Source organism: Arvicola amphibius, chromosome 14 (assembly GCF_903992535.2).
Source record: "Arvicola amphibius chromosome 14, mArvAmp1.2, whole genome shotgun sequence".
NCBI classification, from domain to species: domain Eukaryota; kingdom Metazoa; phylum Chordata; class Mammalia; order Rodentia; family Cricetidae; genus Arvicola; species Arvicola amphibius.
Genome location: NC_052060.1, coordinates 14,353,452 through 14,375,520, shown reverse-complemented (window position 1 = coordinate 14,375,520; position 22,069 = coordinate 14,353,452). Strand labels below are relative to the sequence as shown.

At 39.8% G+C, this 22,069-nt stretch overlaps 1 protein-coding gene across 3 annotated transcripts in view; it reads right to left on the bottom strand.

Annotated features, from left to right (window-relative positions):
* The window catches only part of Csde1 (cold shock domain containing E1), a 40,990-nt gene extending 19,298 nt beyond the window's left edge, over positions 1-21,692 (bottom strand). For 2 of the 3 annotated variants that reach the window (XM_038312130.2, XM_038312132.2), the window contains exons 1-4: positions 21,538-21,692; positions 12,217-12,631; positions 1,374-1,572; positions 255-364 (exon numbers count right to left, since the gene is read on the bottom strand). In XM_038312130.2, the coding sequence (XP_038168058.1) occupies positions 255-364; positions 1,374-1,572 (309 nt within the window). In that variant the 5' untranslated portion in view covers positions 12,217-12,631; positions 21,538-21,692. Of the gene's footprint in view, positions 1-254; positions 365-1,373; positions 1,573-11,147; positions 11,214-12,216; positions 12,632-21,537 lie in introns of those variants that run through there. The other variant, XM_038312131.2, reaches the window with a different exon arrangement.
* Between the last annotated feature and the right edge of the window lie 377 nt (positions 21,693-22,069).

The following is a 22,069-nucleotide window of genomic DNA, read 5'->3' as shown; positions in this document are numbered from 1 at the left end:
GTTTCAAACTTACAGTATACAAATTGACTGTAAGTAAAGACATAGGGTTATATATAAAACCCAAATGAGTCTTGACCATGTTTTTATTTCAAGTCAAGAAACGCCTGTGCTTCTGATCTAATTTTAAATTATCTTTATATACTAGAGCTCTCTCTTCGTGCAAACTGAGGAGGCAGGGGACAATCTTCCTTTCTAATGTGAAAGATATGCAAATATGGGGCCCTAAGGAAACACAAAATATCAAAGTCACTAACTTGTCCATTCATTCGTTCTTCAGGATGTATTTCTGGTTTTATCTTCACCAATTTAATAGCAATAGGTTTCCCAGTCCGCCGGTCAGATGATACTTCAAATTCAACATCATCTAAAATAAAGAATGTGTTATGTTTGTTGGACTATGCTCGAAAAATGGCATTCTGCTTCTGAATTCTACTTTAAAGTATGAGCTGCCTTAGACCATTGGTTCTCAAAGCGTGGTTCCTAGGCCAGAAGCATCAACATTACCTGGGCGCTTAGGAGACATGCAAATTCTTGAGCCTCACTTCAGACCTAGGCAAAGACAAACTCTGGGGATCAAGTACAGCAATATGTATTTTAGCCAGCCTTCCAAGGGACTGATACACACGAGCATTTCAGAGTCACTGCCTTAGACCGAGAGAATCAGTCCTAGTTTCCATGGCATTTGGACACATTACAAATGAGATAATACAAGATTACAATATTTGGAAACTTATTTTAACTTCTCTATACTTCAGCTTCCTTATCTATAAAATAAGAATAATTTCTAACACACAAGACTGATTAGAGGATTAAACAAAATAATGCAAAATAGCACGAATCTTCAGTACCCAGTACACCAAATCTTCATGTTAGTCATTGTTTAAAGATTTTTCACAAAGATTTTTTTTTATGTGTATGAGAGTTCTGCCTGCATGTACACATATAGACTACTGAATTTTGTGCCTGTTGCCCAGAGGCCAGAAGAAACCATCAGATCCCCTGGAACTGGAATATGAGCTGAGGTGGGGGTGCTAGAAACTAAATGCAGGTCCTGTGTAAGAGCAGAAAGTAGTCATAACTGCTGTGGCCTTTCCAGCCTGACCTTTTTTTTTTTTTTTTTTAAAGAAACAGAAACCATGTAACTTCATCCCTTTAAATCTTCCAAGTATCTACAGTAAAAAATACTCAAATATCTTTTTACCAGTAAAGTCTTCCAGATCTCAAAAAGACACTACCACAATAAAAATTAGGATATACGTTTCAGTAAGCACAACTAAAATGTTCCATCTTCTGTGGCTTATAACACACTGGAAAGCTGCGTCAGAAACTAGCATACATGCAATAGTGCATTAAAAGATGAGCTAACAGGTTACCTCCTACTTTTAAATCCTGGAGGTTGCCATTATATTGTGAGCAGTGGAAGAAAAGTCTGGCTTGCCGTTCTGAACACTGAATAAATCCGTAGGAGGTCAACAGTTTCTCAATAACCCCAGTTTCGCGCAGTGCTGCAGAAGTACCATTGGGGTACCCATTGTGTCCATTGTTGTGGAGAAGGTTTGGATCAAAGCTCATCTGTTTTAAAAAGAAAACAAAACCACAAACAAAACAAACAAGCCACTCAATATATACAGATCTGTCCATAATATCCATAGCATTCTAAATCTGATTAAAAGATCTTTTCCTTTTATAGAAAGGTTAAAAAAAAAAAAGTTAAAAGATTTTTTAAAAAATTTAACTTATAGACTTTTACTACTGAAATATTTAGTTAACATTTCAGAAGAAACTTATTTTAAGTAATTGCTGTCACAAATTCTCACTTATAAAAAAAAATCAAACAATTTCTTCAGCTTAATACTAAGGTAAAGCAACGATATTAACTTTAATATTAACTTTCAATTTCTGAAACAATTATAGAACAAAAGAATCAACATAAAAAAACCTGGTTACCTAAAATTTATTAACACCTATGTTTATATTAAAGTAGGTATCTTCACACTAGTAAACCATGCAGGTTGAATTCATAGTTAGTAGAGATTAACACAATAAAATAAACTTTCTATTCTATGATTTATTCAAACTAAAAAAAAATGTGGCACAATGCATGCTCAAGTCCTTGCAAAAAAAAAAATAATTGAAAAAATTGACTCAAAAACTCTAATAAAAAAATCCCCAGCCAAGAGTTGTCTAACAATGTTAATTCCTAAGCACTCAAGACCTTTTCCCTACTAAGAAACCAAGCAGTACCCAGACACTAACGACATTTCTAAATAATGTCATCTGTTTCTATAATCAATTCTATGATCTGATAAAGTAAAAAAAAAACATTCTTCAGTGAAAAACAGAGCAACTACAATACAATGGAATCTGCTTAGGTCAAATACCTTGGGTATTTCATAAATCATAAAATTATAAGTTTAAAAGAAGAATAAAAATGGAAAAAAGAACCTAGTAAAGGCTAGCTGAGTAATTTAGCACAGAAGCACCATCTCCAAGTCTTTACACTCGGTTTTAGAAAGTCCCTTTCACTGAAATTATGACAAGCATTTTCGCTTACATGAAAACACGGAACTAAAAGGCTATATCTTCAAATGAGCAAAATTCTTTTTTATTTTATGTGCATGATGAGCATTTTGCCTGCAGCATATCTATGCACCACATACCGCCTACTGTTCATGACGAGCACTGGATCCCCTGGAAACAGACAATGGGAGTACTAGGAATCAAACCTGGGTACTCAGAACAGCCAGCACTCTTAACCACTGAGCCGTCACTCCAGCACCAAAGACCAAATTGTTGCAAGATAAACAGTTAAACTGGGTCTTGCTGGAGCATGCCTTTAATCCCAGCACTCAGAAGGCAGACACAGGTAATCTAAGTTCCAGGCCACTCTGGTCTATAGAGTTCTAGGATAGGTAGGGCTACACAGAAATCCTGTTTCAAGCTCAAACACTCAAAAACACAAACACACACACACGATAAACAGTTAAAATAATATGTGGTACTTAAAATACGCAAATCAAAGCCCACCTATTAGTAATTAAGTTCTATTTTCTTTACACAGCCATTGTTCTGAAGTGTATCAACTCAATTTTCACAAAAGTCCATAAAAATAATATACTATGCCCATTTTACCAAGGATGAAACAGAATCACTTGCCAAAAATCCTCTGGTAGAAGACTCAAAGTTCTCTTTAAAGAAGGCTTTAAGTTCTCTCCAACAAAAGCCACTTGGCAATTCAATTAAAGCACAAGAATCAGATTAAGTGAAAATAGGTTCTGAAATCCTCCACTTCCAACAAGTTCTAAGCAAGCAGTATTAATGTTTCCGACCCTTAGACTTTGTTTGAACTGCAGCCTAAACTAAGTTACCTTTGAAATTCAAAGTGAACGAAATGATTAGAAAGTTATAGTGAGTCTGTAGGCACTTCAACAAGACCACGCAGCCCTCATAAGCCATGCTTAACAGGATGCACAACAAACTGCATCACTCCTTTCCTGACTTACAGATCTCTGGTAAATGGGGTTCCGCTTTTGTTTTTTTGTCCCAGATGAGGTAGAAGACAAGGGTAAAGAAAGTGAAGGAGGGGCTGCAGGAGGAGGTTGAGGATCTGATGACAAGGTAAATACGTTCTCCATAACAAACAGCTGTGGCAACATAGCATAATGTTAACAAGTATGATCAGTACAAAAAGGTTACACTGAAAAGTATTCTCAGATACATTAAACAGTTATCATCCTATGGTCTACATAGTTTTGAAAATGTCATAAGACTCTAGTGGCAGCCAGGCAGTGGAGGTCCATGCCTTTAATTCTAGTGCTTCTTTAATCAGAAGGTGGATTTGAAAAAACAAAAAAACAAAACAAACAAACAAAAAAAACCAAAAACAAAAAACAAAGAAGGTGGATCTGTGAGCTTGATGTCAGTCTGGCCTACAGAGCGAGGTCTACAGAGCGAGCTCCAAGACAGCTAGCTAGAGGTACACAAAAAACCCTGTGTTGGAAAAAAATTCAATGGAAAATAGATAAAAATGCTGCAATTACATTTCTGCCTGAGATAAAAATTAGTTCCTATAAGCTCTCTGTATTTACAGATCAGCCCTCATTAAGCTGATGTATCAGTTAAATTTCACAGATATTCTGAAAATTAAACTACAACTCACTAGGCTGACAGTGAAGTCCTTATTTCTTTATTAATTTGCTCTCAGCATACAACAGTTTAAATATACCCAACTGAATGACCCTACACATTCAGTTATCCAGAGAACTCCACAGCAGAGGCAATTTCTGCAGAAACTTATATGGAAGGTAAGGTAAGCACATGGGAGTTGACATTTCTATTCCCAGTACTAGCTATTCAACCTCATTATGAAAGAAAGGACTACTTAATGAGATCTAATGAGTATGTCAGGCTTATATTAGCTGCAATAAAACATACTACATATATAATATCCCTGTGATATCAATTCATAATAATAGGATGAAGTTTAAAACAAAACAGAAAAGCCAAGCATGGTGGTTCATGTGTATAATCCTAACATTTGACAGCATAAAGCAGGAAGACTGAGTTGAAGGCCTGCACAAACTATAGTGAAATCCTGTTTTACAAAAGAAGGTAAAATAGCACAAACAAAAACAATCCTCCAAAAACAGTGGTTTTCAAGCTGTGGGTCACAACCCCTGGGGGACGGGGTCAGCAATCCTTTCACAGGGGTCACCTAAAACCATTACACTTATGAAATAGCAATGAAAATAGTTTTATGGTTGTGGTCACCATAACACGAGGAACTAACTGTATTAAAGGGTCACAGAAGAGAACCAGTGCTCCCAAACAAAGCAAATACTTAAACCAAGCATGGTAATACATTATTTTAATCCCAGCACCTAGTAAGTAAAGACTTGCTACCAAAAAATTTAGAAACAAAAAATAATCAAGAAATACTTGCCCACAAAACAAAATGCATATACAAACCATACTTATCTGTGAAGATAACAGGAATCTGCATAAACAGTAACCTATTTTCATAATACTTCTCATGTTTATTTTATGTACTCTTCCAAGACAATGACAGTATAATAATACAATTTATAAATACACTTCCATAGGCTTCTTACTGACATATAATATAATCAAATTAATTTGAGGACCATTATTCTAGGCTACCGACTTAGATCTTGAATTACAAAGTTCTATTTCTTTATAGTAAGATCTTAATCTTATCACATGGTCCTTAGAAAGACTTACTTAGTAGCAAGATATCGGGATTCACGCTATACTGTTCTTTGATCTTCTCTCTAAATCTCCACTGACCTGTGCTCTTTTCTGTAGCCTTTAACCACTTTAGGGACTGTTTAATCCCTTGCAGGAAAACATATACTCAACTTTATTTAGTTTTCTATGTTTTAAACCAGTCTCGTAATATAGTTCTAGTTGGCCTTGTACTATGTAGCATAGGCTAGACTTGAAATAGCAATCTTTCCGCCTTAATCTTCTGAGTGCTGAAAATACAAATTTTGGAAATGTTTTAATTTTTTTCAAAGAACTCCTAATAATTTGAGTAAACTATATACTTTTAATGTAATTACACTTAATTCTTCACCAACATTGCCAAAAACCTATTCCCAGCACTTGGAAGGAGACAAGAGGATCTGTGAGTTCAAAGACAATCTGGTCCACATAGCTAGCTTGGAGAGGGAAGGGAGGATGAAGTAAACAAAATGGAATAGTCACTTATGTAATGCAAAGTGCTCAGAAAGAATGAAAAAAAAACCAAAAAGGGGGGGGGGGGTGACATCACAATTTCTGAATTTGAAATCAATTTTTAAAAACTCAAAAGGCCTTTGATTTTTGTATGTGCAAAATTTTATACTCATCTGAAGGAAATATGCAGTTAATTTCACAGAGATATTAAAGAATTTAAGTAAATCTGTAGAATAAAATTACCAGAACATGACTTTGAGAACTATGACTTTTTGTTCAGCTAAATCCCTGGAGTCTAAACAGTGGATGCCACACGTGTAGACACTCACTTGTTTGAACTATTAAAAAGTTCTACAATAGCCGGGCGATGGTGGCGCACGCCTTTAATCCCAGCACTCGGGAGGCAGAGGCAGGTGGATCTCTGTGAGTTCGAGACCAGCCTGGTCTACAAGAGCTAGTTCCAGGACAGGCTCCAAAGCCACAGAGAAACCCTGTCTCGAAAAACGGGAAAAAAAAAAAAAAAAAAAAGTTCTACAACAAATGAACAAATCAATGAATTTTGAAGACTTTGAGAAAATTTAAGCTTTGTCAATGATTAAAAAACCTCTGACAGAGACACTTAAGGAAATGCTCGACATCCTTAGTCAACAGAGAAATGCAAATCAAAACAACTCTGAGATCCCATCTTACACCTGTAAGAATGGCCAAGATCAAAAACACTGATGACAACTTATGCTGGAGAGGTTGTGGGGAAAAGGGAACACTCCTGCATTGCTGGTAGGAATGCAAGCTGGTACAACACCTTTGGATGTTAGTGTGGTGATTTCTCAGAAAATTAGGAAACAGCCTTTCTCAAGACCCAGCAATACCACTTTTGGGTATATATCCAAAGGATGCTCAATTGTGCCACAAGGACATGAGCTCAACTATGTTCACAGCAGCTTTGTTTGTCATAGTCAGAACCTGGAAACAACCTTAATGCCCCTCGATCGAAGAATGGATAAGGAAAATGTGGTACATTTACACAATGGAGTATTACACAGCAGAAAAAAATAAGGACATCTTGAAATTTGCAGGAAAATGGATGGAGCTAGAAAACATTATTTTGAGTGAAGTAACCCAGATACAGAAAGACAATTATCACATGTACTCACTCATAGGTGATTTTAAAACATAAAGCAAAGAAGCCAGCCTACAAACCACAATCCCAGAGAACTTAGACAACAATGCGGACACTAAGAGAGACTTACATAGATCTAATCTACATGGGAAGTAGAAAGTAGAAAAAGACAAGATCTCCTGAGTAAACTGGGAGCATTGAAGGGGGGAGGGGGGAGAAGCAGGGAGGGGACAGAGAAAAATGTAGAGCTCAATAAATATCAATAAAAAAAAAAAAACCTCTGACAGTCAGACTTTGGTGACTCATGACATTAATCCCAGCACCTGGGAAGCAGAGGCAGTCAGACAGCTGAGTTTGAGACCAGCCTGGTCCACAAGTTCCAGGACAGCAGGGTTACACAGAGAAATTTTGCCTCAAAAACAAAACAAAATAAAGCCCTCTGATAGAGCTAACACATTCATATACTCTCATGGTAATAAACTGGTGTAAGCTTTTTGATACCCACTTTGGTAGCATTTATCAAAATGGGGAGATAGGGTTGGGTTACAGTTTTATACTATCATACACAGGTTCTACACTTAGCTCTGATGCAAGTTTAATAATGGTCATGCAGGTATCAGAAAAGATATGTAAATCAGGCGTAGTGGCACAGACCTTTAATCTCAGCACTAAGAAGCAAAGGTAGATGATTTATGAGTTGGAGATCAGCTGGGTCTACACAGCAAAGTTCCAGATCAGTCAGGAACACCTGTAAAAGGAAGGGAGGGAGGCGGGAAGAAGGGAGGGAGGATGGATAGATGGATACACAGAGCTAGGTGTGATGATACATGACTGCAATCTTAGCACTTGGGAGATGGATGCAGCTATTTAAGGCCATCCTCACCTACATATTCAGTTTGTGATTAGTCTGAGCTATACGAGACATTGCCCAAAAATTTTATGCTGTTAAAAAAAATTATACTGGGAGTGGTGAGTTGTTCCAGTGGTTAAGAAAGAGTGCTTGCTGCTCTTGAGGACTCAGGTTCAATTTATAGCACGCACATATCAGCTCACAACCATCTATAACTCTAGTTCCAGGAGATCTGAAATCCTCGTCTAACATTCTTAGACACCAGGCACACGTGGTACACACATATATATGCAGGCAAACTTCTTGCACATGAAATAAAGACGCCACAATGAAAAGAGCCTAAAAACTAGCAAAAATTAAAACAGAATCCAAATCTGACTCCATGGCTCATACTTTTTAAACATTTTTATTTTTGCACGAGTGTCTTACTGAATGTATATGTGTACCATTTGAGTGCCTAGTTTCCGAGGGAGTCCCAAGGAGTTTTAGGACTTTCTAAAACTGGAGCATCCACACTACAGCTAACAATTATCTGTTAACTCCAGTTCCAGGGGATCTAACATCCACACAGACACAGATGCAGGCAAAACACCAATGCATACACTTTCTCAACAAACCACATCAGGGAAATCTGTTTTTCCCTTTTAGTTCCTGTAGAATGCATTTATTCCAAAACCAACCAACCAACCACAACAACAGCAACACACCAAGCAAAAACCCTGTAACCACTATATGCCTGTAATCAAGAACTTGGGAAGCAGAGGCAATCAGCTTAAGGTCATCCTCACTAGTTGGAGACCAGCCTGGGCTACTTGAGACCTTCTTAAAACAACAAAACCAACCAAATAAAACATTAATACCTTTTGTAAAATTATTTTAAAAATCTATTTGTGTCTATGTGGGTATGCCACAAATGTTTGCACTGGGTCACCATGAGTCGACCACCTAAAGTGGATGCTAGGAAACAAAGTGTCCTCTGAAGCAGCTATAAACAGTCTTAACCTCTAAGCATCGCTTTATCACCCTTTGGTGCCCTTTGCTGATTAGCCTGTTCACGATTTACAGAGGTCAAGCTTAAATTTAAAGTTTGTACTCTTTTATTGTTCTAAACTCATGACCATCTCAAGATGTTGGGACAGTTCAAAGAGCTGCTTCAACATAAAAGTTTAGATTAAGTATTTTGCTAGCATAATTGCTCATTATTAGGTGTCTTTAAGAAAAATAGGGCGTAATAGAATCTGAAACACATACCTGGTTACCTTCCTAAAAATCAGACTGTTAAATTTCATAGAAGTTGTTATCAGAACTCCATTTCCCATATAACTAATATGATATCAGTTTTCAAATGTCCTTGCTAATGCCTTATTTTTACCTACTGGTTCCTTTGTTTTCACTATTAATGGAGAATAAGCCACATGTTGTGCTGACTGTGCCTTTAGTTTCAGGTCACAGTCTCCATTTATTTTATTGTCATGCCCCTAGCAGTTAACAAGTTATCCTGTCACCATCTCAGCCATTAAAAGCTTCAATTTTCTCTTGATATTACTGCTATTGTTGTTTTTTGAGACAGGGTTTCTCTATGTAACAATCCTGGCTGTTCTGGAACTCACTTTGTAGACCAGGCTGGCCTCGAATTCACTGAGATCCATCTGCATCTGCCTCCCAAGTGTTGGAATTAAAGGCGTGCGCCACCACTGCCCAGCGCTATTATTTTGAATATGAAAATTATCTTAAAAAACAAACAAAACAGGATTTTCTATATTTGTTTTTCTTTTGTCATCTTTAGACTGTTTTAATCAAATGATTCAAACTAATTCATGTGTATTTTCACTCGCCCCCAAAATCTCTATCCAAGCCTTTTGTTTTTTGCTGTCTATGTTTACTCAAATTCTTTTTTAAAAAATTTTTATTATGGTTTTCATGTTCTACTAGCACGCATGTGTATATGTGTGTGTGTGTGTGTGTGTGTGTGTATATGCGCTAAAAGAGGGCACCAGATCTCATGATAGATGGTTGTGAGCCACCATGTGGTTGCTGGGAATTGAACTCAGGACCTTTAAGCCATCTCTCCATTCCTTGTATTTACTCATACTTATATATGTACTACTCTTTATAAATTAAGTCCTAGGACAGCCAGGGCTACACAGAGAAACATTGTCTGGAAAAACCAAACCACAACAAAAACATCCACTAGGCGTCCCAAAGACAAATCAAGTCTGTAAATGAACAGTTAAACCCATTGCTTCACTGTATGCTAACCTAAAAGTTAAAATTAACAATACCCAAGGGGTGCTATTACATTACCCAATGTTTCCTTAACCACACTTCATCTAAGCCTTTTACAAGTACACAATCAGAACATGCTTTATAGCAAATGTCTACCTGAGTTTTATCTTGTTTGCAAATGTGTGCATGTAGCTCAATTTTTAATTAATAAGGGCTACATAAGGTATATTTCTCTATGTACTGAAAATGTTCATGTAGCAATATTCAGAATACAAAGATTAGATCAAGGGCTGGAGAGATGGCTCAGAGATTAAGAGCATTGCCTGCTCTTCCAAAGGTCCTGAGTTCAATTCCCAGCAACCACATGGTGGCTCATAACCATCTGTAATTGGGTCTGGTGCCCTCTTCTGGCCTGCAGGCATACACACAGACAGAATATTGTATATACATAATAAATAAATATTTTTTAAAAAAGATTAGATTAAGCTGTAGCAAATGAAAATTTTAATCTACATCTACCTCTGTAATTCAGATCAGTGAACTAAAATGGGAAAATGAAAAAAAAAGTCTTTCACAAAATCACCCTGCATCCTTAAGATACAGTCTTGCTGCTACCCATGTTGTCTTCAATTTTGGGGATCAGGTCTTCCTTAGTCTGCCAAGAAACTGATCCCACTCAGACTCTTCCTTTAGTTTATAAGAAGCTCCAGTTTGTGGTAGGCATCTCCACCCAGTCCAACAGAACAAACAACAGCCTAAACTTACTCTTTAAAATCAGACGAAGAAGAAAAAGACAGAAGACATGCTAGAACGAATAAAATACGTGAAAGCTGGTCATGGAGATAAATTTATCACTAAAGAGTAGTCATCAATTAAGTAATACAGAGCTCGGCCGGTGGTGGCGCACACCTTTAATCCCAGCACTCGGGAGGCAGAAGCAGTTTTGAGACCAGCATGGTCTACAGAGCTAGTTCCAGGACAGGCTCCAAAGCTAGAGAAACCCTGTCTCAAAAAACCAAAAAAAAAAAAAAAAAAAAAAAAAGTAATACAGGAGCTAGGGTGGTATGGTCACGCCTTTAATCCCAGCACTCAGGAGGCAGAGTTAGATGGATCTCTGAGTTCAAGGTCAATCTGGTATACAGAGCAAGTTCTAGGACAGCCAGGACTACACAGAGAAACGCTGTCTTGGAAAAAAGAAATAGAAAAGAAACATATCTATGGTGTGGGGAGGGGGAGGCAGCTAAGAGCACTTACTTGCTGCTCTTGCTAAGAACGTAGGAACTCAAGTTCCAGGGAATCCAACGTCTCTTCTGGCCTCTGAAGGATCTTGTAAGCACATAGTACATAAACATACACTCAGACACCAACAGACAGACACATACACACAATAAAAAGAAACTGCTCAACAATAGGCCTGTGTGCTTCTTGAAATAAGACAAATTATTTCCATTCAACTTCATTTGCAACATTGTAAAATATGGCTGTCAACTTTTTGAAATCATTTTCTTCTGTGCTTCTTCCTATGTGGCTGTGTTGCTGTTCTTTAATGATTTCTTCACAGTATTTCTCCTTTACCACTTATAAACTAATGGTCCCTTCTTAATTCTAAGAATTTGCATTTTAGAGACCCTAGAAACTAAGAACTCTGTTCTCCCTAGGTTTATCTTCACACTGAACCTGTTATAAGACTCACTGACCATTAGAACCCTACTGTCTGCCTGTTTCTCCATCTATACAGCCTGTCTTAAATATACATTTGCTCTCAGCAGATGTTCTCATCTTCAAGTTATCTCTCAAATGAATCTAAAGGAATCAGCTATCTTACCTTTGAAAAGCAAAATTCATTAAAGCTGTTAATAGTCATCCAACAGCTCTCATTCATATAGAACAGAGTCAATATACTATACTGTACCTTTCACAACCTGGATCCAAAAAGCTCTGTCCAGTTATATGACACCCCACAAAACTGTACTCTCTAGTCTGTGTGTAACTGGACTGCTCAATACAGTTCTATGCTCACAATCTGAGAACTGTTACTTCTGTACTCTAGCGGAAGAATCCTTTCTCTTGACAAAGCTCTGCTTTGTCCACACACCTCCCTCTGAGAACTGCCCCTTATAGTCTCAGCACGTAGTACCTTTTCTTTTAGTCTAATTCAACAGTGATATTTTGCAACAAAATGCTTTAATTCAAGTCCGTGAACGCTTTATTCACTACCATACTCCAGCATGAGCAATTAGCAACAATACACTAAGTATGTAAACTATCCATAAACTACCATGTCGAGCTTATATATTCTTAACCAATGAAAATACAAACCTACCTCGCAGTGATAATCAAATATTGCACTTTCAGTAGTATTTGCTGACTTTTCTTTTGCAGCACAAGTTCCAAAGGTTGAAAGTTGCTAGATCTTTTTTCAAAAAAAAAAAAAAAAAAAAAAAAAAAAAGAGAGAGCGAGAGGAAATGATCTATCAAGCTAATAAAGAATACAACTGCTGCTGCACCGGGCAATCTCACAGTACAGCACTGAAGAAAACAAAGACTACTAGCAGCGTTGGGAAGTGCTCTTTCAAAGCTGTTGAGTAGGCACAAACTTCTTGTTTCAGATCAAGTGTTGTGTCTTCAACTTGTGTACTCTTCTTTGGTGTTGCTGGTTGTTCCGGGTCTGTTCTTTGCCTGATCTGAACTTGAAGCAGCAGTTTCAGGTGGTAAAGTCTGTTCCGTTACACTTCATACTGGAGACAGAAACAAAGACAAAGTACAGCTAGTAGAGAACCGGGGGGAAGACGGTTGGCGGCTTAGAATCACTGTCCCATGATGCAGGTAATTTGGAGAGTTCAAGTGAGGACTGCCTACATCCTCTGCCAAGGCTCCAAATTATTCCAAAGTCCTGCTAACTCCCACCCTTGACCACCTGCAAATTACACAACATAGTATTCAGTTAGGACAAGCATCTTACAGAAACCCAGTAGTATGTTAGGTTTTAGGAAAACATAACACAACTCACCATTGGAGTTTACACTGGAGATAACTAGAGCACAGGACGCAAAATTTAGCTGTTAAGCTGGGTGCTACATGCCACATACTATCCTAGAAATTACACTGCTTTCACCACTGTAGGAACAGCAAAGCAGCATGCTGAGCACAGACTAAGATAGGGAATCTGAACAGAATCTGGAAAGCTAAAATAAACAACTAAGTATCCTATACATAAACATCATCTAAAAAAAGTCTAAATAGCCACAAAATTCTAAGTTCTTGGAAATCAGGAACATTGCAGTATTATATGACTTCTCTTCAAGAACCTTATTAGCTGGGCAGTGGTGGCGCACGCCTTTAATCCCAGCACTAGGGAGGCAGAGGCAGACGGATCTCTGTGAGTTAAGAGACCAGCCTGGTCTACAAAAGCTAGTTCCAAGACAGGCTCCAAAACTACAGAGAAACCTTGTCTTGCCATCTGATTGTTCATCACGAGTTATATTTATTTATTTATTTTTGATTTTTCGAGACAAGATTTCTCTGGAGTCCTGACTATTCTGGAACTTAATCTGTAGACCAGGCTGGCCTAGAACTCACAGAGATCCACCTGTCTCTGCCCCCCGAGTACTGGGATTAAAGGCGTGCGCCACCACCATCCGGCTTAAAATAATACTTTCATTTGAAAACTACCACAAGCAAGAATGGTGCCAGGATGGTGCTGGTAAGAGTTTATTTGGTGCTCAAGTTTGATAACCTGAGTTCAATCCCTGGGACCCAACGAAGGAGAACAGAACCAGGCAGTGGTGGTACATGCTTTTAATCCCAGAACCTGGAAGGCAGAGGCAGATGAATCTCTGAGTTCCATGTCAGCCTGGTCTACAGAGCAAGTTCCAAGACAGCCAGAGCAACAGAGAAACACTAGTTCGACACCCCCCCCCCAAAAGAAAAGTGGATGGAGCAAAAAACCCGAAAGTTGTCTTCTGATCCCCATACCTATACCTTAGCACAGTGATAACCAACATACACTAATTAAGAAAAGAATGACTATAAGGTGACCTGGAAGTGGTGGGACATGCCCACAATTCCAGGACAGCCAGGACTATACAGAGACCCTGTCTCATACAAACAAAAACTATTACTACATTTATTTGCTGGAGGGGGTTGTCATTGTGTGTGGGGAATTGTGTGTGTGTGTGTTTGTGTGTGTGTGTGGTATAGGTCAGACAACCAGAAGCCAGCTCTCCTCCCAACATGTGGGTTATATGATCAAACTCAGGTTAGGTTTAGCAGCAGGTGCCCCTTAACCACCTAAACATGATCTCCTGAGTTTCACCTTTTGCTCTGAGAAGGGATGAAGTCTGGCCTGAAGCCCACTATGTAGTACTAGATGGCCATTACTTTCCTGCTTTCACCCCCACATGCTAGGTTTATATAGTCATAGACTGTGTTTCGTTTTCTAGCTGCCCAGAACTGAATAATCACAGAAAATATATTAATTCCAATACTACTTGGCCTATTAGCTCAGGCTTCTTATTAACTAACTCTCATATCTTAAATTAACCCATTTCTATTAATCTGTGCATGACCGTGAGGCTGTGGCCCAAGGGTCCGGTGTTTGTCTCCTAGGACAGCTACACAGTGTCTCCTTCTCTCCTCTCTCTCTCTCTCTCTCTCTCTCTCTCTCTCTCTCTCTCTCTCTCTCCTCTCTCTCTCTCCCTCCCTCTCCCCCTCTCCTCTCCTCTCTCCCTCTCCCTCTATCTCCTGCCTGGCAGTACCCTGCCAAGCCATTGGCCAAAATAGCTTCACTCATCAACCAACAAAAGCAACACATGCACAGAAGGACATCCCACATCATCTGCCAACACCTATCTATGCCTTTTATTCCTCTTTTTTCTCCCGGTGGTACTGGGGATTGACTGAATCTAGCCCTTTAGGCACATTAGTCATTCTACCACCAAGCTATGTCTCAGCTCCATTCATTGCCTCTTAGCCTTAATCTCCCCTAAGACAGACAGAAGAATCAAGTGCCACCTTCAATCTTTTTGGTACCAAATCATTTCTGAAGCTTATGTCAATGTTTATGCATCCTGTTCTTCTAATTATATTTCAAACTTCTGAGAGGCACTTAACCCACTGCTGCTTAACTACATCAGCAATTAATATAACAAAATGAGAGCTAACCCACAACAGACAAAATGACCTCAAAATTCAAGTAAAAATAGTTCTAACAATATTAGGCCTTAATTATGGAATCAAAAATTATCTCATCTTCAAAAGAAAAGCAAATTTGGCATGCAGATTTATCTTTTTTTTGGTTTTGTTTTGTTTTTCGAGACAGGGTTTCTCTGTGGCTTTAGAGCCTGTCCTGGAACTAGCTCTTGTAGACCAGGCTGGTCTCGAACTCACAGAGATCCGCCTGCCTCTGCCTCCCGAGTGCTGGGATTAAAGGCGAGCGCCACCATCGCCCGGCTGCAGATTTATCTTAACACCTTATAATTACTTATAGAGCCAGATGGTGGTGGCGCACGCCTTTAATCCCAGCAGAGGAAGACAGATCTCTGTGGGTTCAAGACCAGCTTGATCTACAGAGTGAGTTCCAGGACAGGCTCCAAAGCTACATAGAGAAACCCTGCCTTGAAAAACCAAAAAGATTTAAATATTTATATATTATAGAACCCCAAAACTGAAAATTAGGAATACTTTTGAGGAAGGCAATGAGACAGTTAGCAGTACTTGTTAAGAGCACTGGCTGCACTTCCAGTCAGAGGATCCATGTTCTATTTATTCCCAGCACACACAGTGGCTCACAATGGCCTATAACTTATAACTACAGTTCCAGGGAATCACACTCTCTCCTAACTCTATGAGCAAGAGGCACACATGTGGTATAGAGACATACATTCAAACAAAGCATACACACACACACTCTGGTTTTTTTTTGAGACAGGGTTTCCTGGAACTCACTCTGTAGACCAGGCTGGCCTCAAACTCACAGAGATCCACCTGGCTCTGCTCCCAAGTGCTGGAATTAAAAAAAAGGTGTTACCACTACCTAGCCTCATAAAACAATTTTTCAAATTTAAAAGCTACAGCAGGAGTTGGGGATACCGAGTTATGATTGTCAGCAACCAAACCTCCAAAGCAAAAACGAATAAACTACAACAAAATCACTTGTATTACTGGGAAAAAAAAAAAAAGGTAGCGGCATACACCTTTAATCTCAGCACTTGGGAGGCAGCGGCAGATGAAATTTCTGAGTTCAAAGCAAGCCTCGTCTATAGATCAAGTTCTAGGGCAGCCAGGTATACAGAGAAACCCTGTCTCAAAAACAATGTCTTTAAATCTGAACTAAATCAATTCAATCTAGGGTGATGAATCATGTCAATAACTAATAGCCAAAGACTTCTACAATCTACACCTGGAGGCACTGCAGAGTTCATCTTGAATAAGACCAAGTAGTATACATTAAGCACAAACTTACAACAAACAAGAATTGAGTAGATAAAATAGTATCTTCTTATTTATAATATCTATAGGTAACCAAGTCTGAAGAACTCATAGTTTATTGGTCAAGCATTTATATAAAATTGGCTAGCTACTACAAATAATATCATTCATCAGTGGTGTTAACACTTTTAATTCTCTGAAAACAAATTCATCTCCCTTTATCCCTCCAAAGCTAGACACTTAAGAGCAGGGATCAAATGAAGAGTCTATTTGTTAATAAATATTCAACTCTTTCCCCCATTGTTCCACAGGAAAATAGTAGCACTATTTATCAATATTATAAAATGTTATTTTAGGAGTTAAAACTTTTTTTGTTGTTTTTTGTTTTTCGAGACGGGGTTTCGCTGTAGTAAAACTAGCTCCTGTAGACGAGGCTTGCCTCGAACTCACAGAGATCAGCCTCCCTCTGCCTCCCAAGTGCTGGGATTAAAGGCGTGCGCCACCACTTCCTGGCTAAAACTAATTCTTTTACTTGAACTAAATCATTATTCTGAATCGCACCTGCCTTAAAATAATCAACACCTGTCCTATTATTTCCCGCAACTGTATTATCTCAAACGTTTAGCAGAAATTAATATAGGCTGAAGGATTTTTTTTTAAGACAGGGGTTTCTCTGCTCTTGTAGACCAGGCTGGCCTCAAATTCAGAGATCTGCCTCCCTCTGCCTCCCAAGTGATGGGATTAAGCCTGTGCCACTGCGCCCACTCAGTTTATAATTTTGACAAATTACTCTGAGTATATGGCAGTATATACTTGGATAAAATGAAAGACTAAACCAGTGTGTAGAGCATCTCCTAACCCACTTCCTGAAGGAAGTACCTCTTTTCTTTTTTTTTGGTTTTTCGAGACAGGGTTTCTCTGCAGCTTTTTTAGAGCCTGTCCTGGAACTAGCTCTTGTAGACCAGGCTGGCCTTGAACTCAGAGATCCGCCTGCCTCTGCCTCCCGAGTGCTGGGATTAAAGGCATGCGCCACCACCGCCCGGCTAGCACCTCTTTTTTTTAAGAGGAGAAAACAAAGATCCAAATTGGTTACAATCTTCTCGGCCAGACATTTCATTGAATATCATACTTAGAACATTTTCCTGAGGTGTGTGATTATGAATAAAATCCTTGCCTTCACAGTTCAAAGCTGTGATGCATTAGCTGCTTTTAACTTCAAATACATCACATATAACATAAGCACACAAGCTCTAATTTGTTTTGACCCTTTGTTTTCTTCCTCCTATGTGTTTTGTGGTGTTGAGAACTGAACTCACAATCTTACTTGTGCTAGGCAAAAGCTTTGCTCATGAGTTATACCTCTACTCCCTTAAATTTTGGAACTAAGATTAATGATAAACCTTAGATCAAACAATATAATCTAAATCGTTGGGCATGGTTTTTCATGCCTTTGAACCTGACTCTTGTTGGACAGAGGCAGGTGGATCTGAGATCAAGGCCAGCCTGGTCTACAGAGTGGGTTCCAAGACAAAAACCCTGTCTTGAAAAGCCCAACTGTCTTATGGTGGGGCAAGCCTTTATTCCCAGCATTCAGGAAGCAGAGGCAAGCAGATCTCTGTGACTTTGAGGTCGGCCTGGTCTACAGAGTTCCAGGACAGACAGGGTTAAACCAAAACAAACAAAAAACCCCCAAAACTGAAAGTGACTAAGTCATCATCTACTGGGGGAACTAAAAAAAACCCTGATATTGATTCAACTATCCTTTAGTATATATTTAGTAGTAACAACTGTGCTGAGTTGTTAATGACCTGGATACTAGGACACTTAAAATTATTTATCTAGCATGTAACTGCTATTAAATACAACAGTCAGGGTGGGAAGCTGAAGAAATTATTATCCAACAAATCTTACTCAATGCTACATCTTATGTTTGAGACAGTGTCTCATATGGCCTAAGTGCTTTCCTGCCTTCCTTCCCAAGTGCTGGCATTACAGGCTTATGCCTCTACACTCAGTTTTATTTTGTGTTGGGGACTGAACCCAGGACTTGAGCATACCAGTCAAACACTAAACTATATCCCCAGTATCTGATACATTTTTAATTTAAAATTTTCTTGAAATAAAGTAAAAAAAAACCAAAAAACTTGGCTTATATAACTTAATTATATTCAGAATGTTAATATTCACAGAAGCGGGTGGATCTCTCTGAATTGAGGCCAGACTTGTTTACAATGAGACCCTGTCTCGGAATAAGATTCAAGAAGAAAAACACGCCTTTAATCCCAGCACTTGGGAGGCAGAGGCAGGTGGATCTCTGTGAGTTTGAGGCCAGCCTGGTCTACAAGAGCTAGTTGCAGAACAGGCTCCAAAGCTACAGAGAAACCGTGTCTTGAAAAACCTAAACAAACAAACAAATAAATAAACAAACACAAACCAAGAGAACACAAGTACTCCCAACACAACAGTTTCACCAAGTAAATCATTCCCATTAACTAAGTTTTTGTAGTGTTAATGTAACCACTGTGAAAAGTTCTGAATTTATTGTTTTGTGAAAACAGCTTTCCCTATGTAGCCCGTGATGGTTTCCGGCTCAATATCCTGCTCTCTAAGCGTCCCAAGTGCAGGAACAAAGTTTGGGCAAAAAAAATCTCAAAATGGTTTTCCTTTTGTTTTTAGAAAAGAAAGCTTCAAAGGCTCAGCAATTCTTTGTGTCTTACAAAATATCAACATTTCTACTTGATTTTGCAACACAGTCCTAATTATTTTACTACTCAAATTCACCCAAAAGTAATTTCCATCTACTTTATTGTAAAAAGTATAGCTGTCATAGCAATATGAATATACTTAGTGCCACTGAACTATACTTCAAAAACGGTCAAAACTAAGGTTTATGTTAGATAAAAAAGGGATGACTGAGGGGCTACTTGAAGGTAGGGGGAGAAAATGGGTAAAAGAAAGTCAGTTTTCACAATTTTCATTTATTGGAAATTTACCACAATTCTCAATCACACCTTTAAAGGTTACACTTAAGTCAAAACTTACTTATAAAACAAGAAAACCTATCTTCTGTACTTCAAATACTTTGCTTTTCAACTCAGCTGCTATAAATACTCATCTTGATGGTTACATCCAGGGCAGCTGCACAAATCAACCTACCACTTTTTAAAAAAAATTTCAGCTCTAAGACTAAAAAGAAACAAAGATAAATATTATACCTAATTTTTTTGTTTCTTCAGTTTTTTTCTAGACACAGTCTGTGTAGCCTTGGCTGTCTTGAAACAGCTGTCTATAACTTTGTAGACCAGGCTGGCCTTGAATTTAAGAGATCTGCCTGTCTCTGCCTCCCAAGTGCTGGGCTCAAAGATGTGTGTTATCACCTAAATCTTAGGACGTGTATACACAGGGGTGTTTGGCTACTTATATACTTAATCCTCTTATCCACATTAATAACTATACTGCCACTCACTGAGTTTGCATTCTAGTACCTCAAAATAAAAAATGAGCACCAGGCATGGTGGTGCATGCCATTAATCCTAGCACTTGGGAGGCAGAGACAGGCAGATCTTTGACTTCAAGGCCTGCCTGGTCTACAAAGTGAATTCTAAAGCTACACAGTGAGACTCTATCTCAAAAAAGAAAAAAAAAAAAGAAAAGAAAGAAGGAAGGAAGGAAGGAAGGAAGGAGGCAGAGAAAGAGAGGCAGGGAGGAGAGAGGGAGAGAGAGAGAGAGAGAGAGGGAGGGAGGGAGGGAGAGAGAAAGAGAGAGAGGGCACACCGAGTATTTTGGTAGCTTGAATTAATGTCCTATAATTTGGAACTTTTTTAAAAAGTAGGTTAGAGCAAACAGTCCAGAGGTGGAGGCTGGACAGTCAGTTCAAAGCCAATGCACACTATATAGTTCAAGGCCAGCTTGAACTGCATAACCCGTCTCAATAAACAAAAGAAAAACAAACTTGGCAGCTCTGTGAAATACAAGTTCAAGTTCACAGTAGCCTAACAGAATGTAATTGTCCAAATTCAACTACCACCGTTGAGCATCCTTAGTCCCTTTCTGCCTGCCCCTCAAATTGCTTAACTAGCACTATCTTTCTGCCCATTTTAGTTGCAAAATAAGTGTCCTAATAATGTTCAAATTGATTTTTGGAGTGCGGAGTGTGTTTTAGGGAATACTCTCCGGTCACCTGTGAGTCCAGTTAGAGACCAGCCACACAGGTGTTTCTAAGGGAAACTCTTTTAAAGCAAAAGACCCGTAGCACTAAGATTTCGTACTGCCCCCACAGTCAATGATAAAATCCTCCCATTTTATCTCCGACTAGTGTTCTAAAACTGCACACACGACAAAGCCAAGCCGTTCATTGCACAACGTAGGCCAGCGCTTGCACCATGTAGGGAGAGCATCACGGAACTCTCATAACGCATGCCATTTACCCCCAGACAGAACGGCAGTAGACACGTGCCTAGACTGGGACCCCGCTCCCCTTCAAATGTCAAGGGGCAAAGTTAGGAGTGGAGACACAGCAGTGAGTGACTATGAGTAAAGATGCCAGTTCTGTCGCGCTAGGGTCAGATACGGCTGGGGAAAGAGGTGTCCCTAAGCACTTTCCCTAGAAGGAACGGGGTCTCGACCCACACACAAAGAAGGCGCCAATGCCGCACTGCGCTCTGGTAGTCGTAGTCATATCCCCAAAGCAAGTGACGGCCAAGAAAGACAAGATCCTGAAAAAAGTAGGCCCTTCTCCCCGGTCTTTTCCAAATGCACACAAAGGACCGCGCCACCACCCCCTTGCCCCTCCCGCCGGGACTTGTAGTTCCCTTTCTCCCAGCCAAGCCGCAGAGGGGGAAGAAGACTGACTACAGCTCCCGGCAGTCCCCGCGCTCAAGCCCCGCACCCTCTGCCTCCATCTTGGCTGCGGCCGGAGCCTCCATTTTCGCTCCCCCCCCCCCACTTCAGTCACAACCACTACCACCACCACAACCACGCGCGTCTCCGGGCCTCAACTCCTCACCAAGGCTCCGGGGCCTGCCATGAGGCCCGGACGGTTGAACCGGGGACGAATGAGGAAGCCTGAATAGGAACTCACACAGAGCGCTCCTCTACCCGGAATTCCAAGAGTGCCCACCTTGACTCAGAAGTCTCACCCCTTAGTCAGGGTTTCCTCACCTGTCCTTAGTCTGGCTTCTTGCTAACCCCCATTGGACACTGAGGTCGTACTCACCCCAACAGCTCAGCGCCCCCTCTCCAGCGCCGCCATAAGCAGCACGGCCCGGTACGTAGGAATAAATCTCGCTTCTCTCGCGAGAGTTGCAGGCTCCGAGCGCGTGCACGGGAAAGTAGGGGGCGTGCTCTCAGTACGCTTGCGCGCAAGGGCTGAGTGACGCTAGCGAGTGACCAGCTTTTATCCACGAGCGAGATGGTAACTGTTCTTTTATAGTCTCACTCCTGAGTACTGCCAGGAGCAATCTCGGCGTTTACTGACTCCGCTGGGACGCTGTGGGCGGAGTGGCAAATGACTTTAGGCGTCTCTGGGCTTCGGGAGCCCGAATGTTTTAGGCAGGAAGGCTCGAGTAAACCTTGAACAGGAACAGTTTTGAGGGCATATCCGGAAATGTCATGAAAAAAGAATTTCACTTTTCCTCAACAAATATCCGGGAGTCCTCAAATCACAGCTTCTCTTTAGTCACCGGACAGTCTGTCTCCTAACTCCTACATTAGAATGGACTTCATTGGTTTAGAGGCAAGTAATATAT